Source organism: Ranitomeya imitator, chromosome 9, assembly GCF_032444005.1.
Source record: "Ranitomeya imitator isolate aRanImi1 chromosome 9, aRanImi1.pri, whole genome shotgun sequence".
NCBI classification, from domain to species: domain Eukaryota; kingdom Metazoa; phylum Chordata; class Amphibia; order Anura; family Dendrobatidae; genus Ranitomeya; species Ranitomeya imitator.
In genome coordinates, this window is record NC_091290.1 from 47,951,037 (window position 1) to 47,957,555 (window position 6,519).

The window sequence follows — 6,519 nt, forward strand, 5'->3', positions numbered from 1 at the left end:
TGAAAAAAACAGAAATGTAGAAATTTTTACAAATGTATTACATAAAGAAAAACTGAAATATCCCATTTATAAGCATTCAGACCCTCTGCTCAGACACTCATATATAAGTCACATGATGTCCATTTCCTTGTGATCCTCCTTGAGATATTCTACTCCTTCATTGGAGTTCAGCTGTGTTTAATTAAACTGATAGGACTTGACTTGGAAAGGCACACACCTGTCTGTAGAAATACCCTGGTTTAGGGAAAGAGGGGAAAAAAGTGACAAGTGCGGCGCTACCTCTGAGCGTAATACGTTTTTACCAACATGTAGTTATGCTCACCTTCTATCGGTAAGAAATGCACGTTGAGATTCTCAAGGAATCAATTCTTCAGGCAACTCTTCTTCGTATGTTATATAATCCAATAAGGTGTGCAGCTCACTTTGGAGAACTATGTGTTGATCCTGCTTCCTATCCACATAGGTGGCGATTTCAAAGGAAAAAAAACAAAAACTCCAAGTAAATGTGGCGCTAAGCACCTACAGATTTTTTGAATGCATCCACTTCAAGTGAAAAATGTTAATAAAAATTAATTTATTTTCTTAAAATAAAAAAAATAAAATATATTTGTAAAATATTTAAAAAAACAGTACAACGCGTTTCGGCTGCTATTTTTATAGTGCAGCCTTCATCAGGTAGCAAACAAAAAACAAAAAGAACAAACATACAATAAGCACTGTAAAATGCACAGCTCACAGTGCATGTCAGACCAAATGAGAATCATGAGGTCAAAGGAACTGGCCAAGGAGCTCAGTGACAGAATTTTTTGAATTTACCAAAAGGCTGCAATGAAACAAAGAGTGAAGAATTTAAAGGGGTCTGAATACTTTCCGTACCCACTGTATGTAAGCCATCAATGATACAATTATATTGAAACCAAACATTATACATTGCTCTCCTAATATCCTCTCTAATTATTTATAGTTTTATTAACTGGACCTCCAAGAGTATCAGTGATCCCAGTGGCCTCAAACACTGTAGTGAGAGGTATGTCAATGAGCTTACATTAATATTCCACACGTATGCTAGAAATATGCTAAACTCCCATTACGCATTTACTACTCAAAGTCATATAAATCATTAAGGCGAGTGCTATGGGGCAGCTTGGGAGATAGGGCAGAGTCAAGATAGTCCCCATTTCCTTTGATGTTGAGTTTTGAGAGCCTCTGAAGGAAACCTATAAAGGACTCTTCCCTACAGACACAAAATTGGGGTTATGGAAATGGTTGAGAAGGGCAACTAAGTACCAACTTCTTCCATCTTGGTATTACCAAGTTTCATAAGGGGTGCCCAATTTATTCACTGCTTCCGCTAAAGACAGTATATCCCTGTTCAATTTTTTACATAATTTACTTGCTGGAATAAATATGTTACCTGCTATCATAGTTACATTAATCTTTTTACTTGCAGCTATCAACACAGCTCACAATAACAGAGTTTGCAGCACCTGGGGGAACTTCCATTTCAAGGACTTTGATGGAGACATATTCTACTTCCCCGGTACTTGTAACTATGTCTACGCATCTCACTGTCATAGTACATATGAGGACTTCAACATCCAAATCCGTCGTGCTGTTGTGGACAACACTCCAGTCGTTGACAAAATCACCATGAAACTTGATGGACTTGCAGTGCAGATCAATCACAATACCGTCTCAGTAAATGGAATAGAGTGAGTGTCCTTATTATTCTAGTGTGCTAATGAAAAATTTGAAATAATGTGAATGTCGTGCTTTGTATTAACTGCTGATCTCCTGTTCTTTTTCAGAGTCCAGCTGCCTTTCAGTGGTTCTAGTATTCAGATTGAGAAACATGGTGTATATCTCTCAGTGACCTCCAAGCTTGGTCTGGTCTTCATGTGGAACGATGATGATAGTCTACTGGTAAGAGCATCAAATTGATATATTGACATAACTCCAATATGGACATATAGAAGGTGGACAGATGTAGAAGAATTTATCTTGACCTGTAATATTATGTGCTTAACAAGATCTTTTATTTTTACCTTTTTGTGCAGCTGGAACTGAGTGAAAAGTACGCCAACCAGACCTGTGGGTTGTGTGGGGATTTCAATGGCATCTCTATCTACAATGAGTTCTTTTCCAATGGTTAGATTTTATGTTTTCAATTATAACATACTTGTATTATATATTATTTTTCAAGTAATATTTTAAATGTATTGTCTGGTCTTGAACTACAAGTGTGCAGTCACTTTATGTCAATGTAGACTTATGAATCTTCACATCACGCAGACTGCTTGCTGTGAGAATGTTCTGGTGCTGGCAATTGTTGTTATGTGAACACAACTATGCAAAATGCGTACTCTAGGCAACATACTGACTAGATGTGCATAGTCTCGCTCAATGCAACTGTATTCAGTGAGGTTGGAACCAGTCTAGTCAGAATGTGGCAGGAATATGCATATCGCATAGTTGAGGTCACATAACAACTCTTCCCGTCATCGGCACCGGAGAATCCTCACAGCGCACATTGCACACGATGAGAGAATGCAAAAGTCTGAAAACACATAGAATTACTTCAAAATTGTAGTTTAAGACCGAAAAAAAAACTTTAATGAACGTAGATTACTTTCACCCATCAATATTCATTTGTGCAAATGATACAGAGTCCACCATGCATTAAGCAATTCTTGCCTTACACATGGCGAGATTGGATTCATCTCATAATAAATCATGTCTCTAGGAGTGCAAATAACAGAATCCCAGTTTGGAAATCTCCAGAAGTTGGATGGACCCACAGAACAGTGCCAAGATGTACTTCCTACACCCAAGAGCAATTGTACTGATTATGTAAGTAGAAGATCATAGCCATGGCATTTGAGTTAAAGCAACTCATCCATTGCTAAAAGTATGAAAGAAAATCTTCTATAGATGCTCTGTCTTTATAGGCATCATAGAGGGATGTTCATTCTTAGGACCATTTCTGTTAGCTACAATGAAAGTCTGCAGTATTCTCCTTTCATAGGTGATATCGTGGATTTTCTTCCACTATAAATGAGCAAATAATTTAAGACCAGATTTATATTATATATTTGGAGCTTATGCAGCAACATAAATGTTTTTGGAAACAATTCAGTCACATTAACTTTTTAGGAGTCTTTAAGAGCCTCTTTTTTGTATGATAGGAGAACATCTGCGAGTCGATTCTTCTGGGTGGAACGTTCTCAAAATGCCATTCATTGGTGGCTGTCGATCAATACATTGAAGCTTGTGTGCAAGACCTGTGCCGGTGTGATAGCGATACTGTCGCTCTTTGCTTGTGTGATACATTTGCTGAGTACTCCAGGCAATGTGCTCATGCTGGAGGTGAACCAAAGAACTGGAGAAATAAAGATCTGTGCCGTAAGTATCTTCTGCAGTTGCACAGACACAAGAATGTTGTACAATGTGTGCAAAAAACGATGGTAATAAAGGTGACAGTTGTGGATTCTCTGACCTTGCTCATCAGGTTCAAGTGACTTTATCATTGACACGAGCCCTTTTTGAATTTTTTTTCAATTCAGCTAAATCATGTCCATACAACATGCAGTACCAGGAATGTGGATCTCCATGTGCGGACACTTGCACCAACCCAGAGAGAAGTGCTTTATGTGAAGATCACTGCATAGAAGGCTGCTTCTGCCCCCCTGGTATGTATGATTTTTAAATTATTTAATTCCACTTGAATATATTCCCTCATCTCTCATACTTAAGGTTGCAGCCATTTTAGAAAACCTTAATTATGTTCCAATGAACCCTAATTAGTTCCATTGTACCCCGTTTGGAAAGAAAATGACCTCCTCTTGGGAAAAATCCCCTTATTTTTCTGTTTGTTGTAGGTACCATATTTGATGACATCAATAACTCCGGTTGTGTCCCACTTGAACAATGTGCATGTACATTCAACAGTAATAGCTATGCTGCCGGAACATCATATAGCACAACCTGCAGCACTTGGTGAGTATACAATATGGCTTAATAGCAAACAATAATGTGCACAAGTTCCAATCATCTCAATATCATCATAAGATGCTTGGATTGAAATGATTCATAATATTATAGCCTGCACTCGGATTAATAACAACACTCTTCAATCAAACATTAGGTGATTAAGTGCAAACTCTTCTCTTTGATTGATAGATAAGTAATAGGACATTGAGGGCTTGTAAGACATTTCCACCCTGATATGCATTGTTCACCACTTGGCTCTAATCTTTCGAGTGTTGACTTTGGATTAGAGAGATAAGAACTGGTCCTTGGAGATTGTCAACTTTGTGTTACCTCTCTATACATTTTGGAAGAAGTCCACGTAAACCACCAAACATTATTTAATACAAAATTCTAATTTGCTACCAAAACATGATAGCATTTTAATTCTTGTCATTTTTTTTGTAGCCCCTCTAGTTGGATTATTCCTCAGGGCAATTGTGTATAAAATTGTAGCAATTCATAATCAATATGCTAGCAGTTTGTTAATATTGCTTATAATTATTCAATCCCATAAAAATCAAAAATATATTCTTCATTTAAAAAAAATAACAAATAATAAAACAGCTCAAAATCCTCATACTTTGGATCTAGATGCCAAGCTGCCCCCTGGACAAACGTGTGTTAGGTAGACATTGTGTTTTCTTTACATTCCTTGGTGGTGTCAATAACGTTGTTTTAGAGCTTGTTCACACTCCTGTGTGGGTCTAAAAATTTTCATTCTTTTGTTCATTCTCAGACCCCCTGATATGCAGTGTGCAGGGTGATCCAAGTTTCAGATCTTTATCTTCTTGGAATGTCTCTTCCAGTAATATAGGTTGGATGTGATGGATGTTAACTCCAACACTCCATTTATTTCCTCTTCATGTGCTTTCCTACTTCTCTAAAGCCTATTTTCTCTATCCTCACTGAGATTGTACATTCATTCTCCCCTCTCCACACTGAAGAGATCTGTGTACAGCCGACTAGCCCAGCCTGCTGCTATGTATAACACTGAGAGTAGGGAGGGGAGGGAAAATATAGAGTTCTATCAGAACCAGAGGTGTTGACAGATTTGTGACATTTTTGTGAAATATTTAGCTAAAAAAAAGGACTTACGGACTGTTGCAGTAAAAATTTCGAAAGTTGGTTAACTTTTCATTCAGGAAGAAAATGAACAATAAACAATGTGCAATGGTATGCGTAGCTATTAAAGAGTACCTTTTGTCCAAAAAAACACCAAAAGAGGCCATTACATGTGTATTTTAGACGTGTTGTTTATTATTTTGTATCTGTGTGACACTGGGTTACTTATTTTTTGTGCAGTTTGTGCACAAGAGGAAAGTGGAACTGCAATAACTTGCCATGCTCTGCAACCTGCTCTATTGATGGAGGATCACATATTACAACTTATGATCAAAGTCATTACAACATACACGGAGACTGTAATTACGTGCTGAGTAAGGTGAGGCAAGGCAATCCGCGACTAGTTGGTCTAAGAGCAATACAATTATGACATGTATTTGACAATGTAATGTTGATAGATAGATAGATAGAATCTATCTATCTAATATCTATCTATCTATCTATCTATCTATCTATATCTAGCTATCATCTATCTAGCTATCTATCTAATATCTATCTAGCTATCATCTATCTATCATGAGAGGTCTAGTGTATCAAGCAGCACAACAGCATCAATATGTTGTGTAACATTGAATATCATTTTTTACCATACAGGACTGCAATGGAAATTCTTTTATCATATTGACAGAGCTGCGTAAATGCGGTTTGACCGACAGTGAGACTTGCCTTAAGAGTGCTACTCTTATCATTAATGGAGGAGAAACAGTAAGTAACAGTCAAGCTGAGTTTCCCAGAATTCAATATAATGCCTATGTCCTTGTTCTTGCACAACCACCAATCTCCTATCTTCTTACCCAAACAGATCATTGTAATCAAGCCTTGTGGTAGCGTCTTTATAAACAGCGTCTATACTCAGCTGCCTGTATCTGCAGGTAGGATATCACATTGAAATTATTTGGTGATAATTGTGTGTTGTGAATTCTGTTGTCGAACTCCCTCCTGTGGTCGTGAATGGTACTTCGGCGAGCTCTGTCTATGGACTCCCTCTGGTGGCTGTGAGTGGAGCTGCTGCTTCTGAGGTTCCTTACACAGGTGACGTGGTTTATCCTGTGGTTGGCTGCTCTATTTAACTCCACTTAGATCGTTACTTCATGCCAGCTGTCAATGTTCCTGCATTGGTTCAGTTCGCTCTTGGATCTTTCTGGTTACCTGTCTGCTCCAGCAGAAGCTAAGTCCCTGATAGTTATAATTTGTTCATTGTTTTCTTGTCCAGCTGGATATCATGATTCTGCCTTGCTAGCTGGAAGCTCTGGGATGCAGAGTGGCATCTCCGCACCGTTAGTCGGTGCGGAGGTCTTTTTGCACACTCTGCGTGGTCTTTTGTAGTTTTTTGTGCTAACCGCAAAGTTACCTTTCCTATCTTCTGTC

General features: G+C 38.1%; 1 protein-coding gene across 1 annotated transcript; it reads left to right on the plus strand.

Annotated features, from left to right (window-relative positions):
- The first annotated feature begins 2,733 nt into the window (after positions 1–2,733).
- LOC138648604 (mucin-2-like) lies at positions 2,734–4,000 on the plus strand. Its single transcript, XM_069738391.1, has 4 exons — positions 2,734–2,850; positions 3,186–3,402; positions 3,564–3,689; positions 3,879–4,000. Exons 1-4 carry the CDS (start codon positions 2,734–2,736, stop codon positions 3,998–4,000), a joined length of 582 nt encoding a protein of 193 aa, XP_069594492.1.
- The last annotated feature ends 2,519 nt before the right edge of the window (positions 4,001–6,519 follow it).

What these genes read in the sequence shown, in the direction of transcription:
- LOC138648604 (XM_069738391.1), top strand. Translation starts at nt 2,734, where the DNA reads ATGTCTCTAGGAGTGCAAATAACAGAATCCCAGTTTGGAAATCTCCAG. An exon ending in AGAGCAATTGTACTGATTAT is followed by an intron (nt 2,851 to 3,185) that starts GTAAGTAGAAGA and finishes TTTGTATGATAG; the next exon opens with GAGAACATCTGCGAGTCGAT. An exon ending in GAGAAATAAAGATCTGTGCC is followed by an intron (nt 3,403 to 3,563) that starts GTAAGTATCTTC and finishes TTTTCAATTCAG; the next exon opens with CTAAATCATGTCCATACAAC.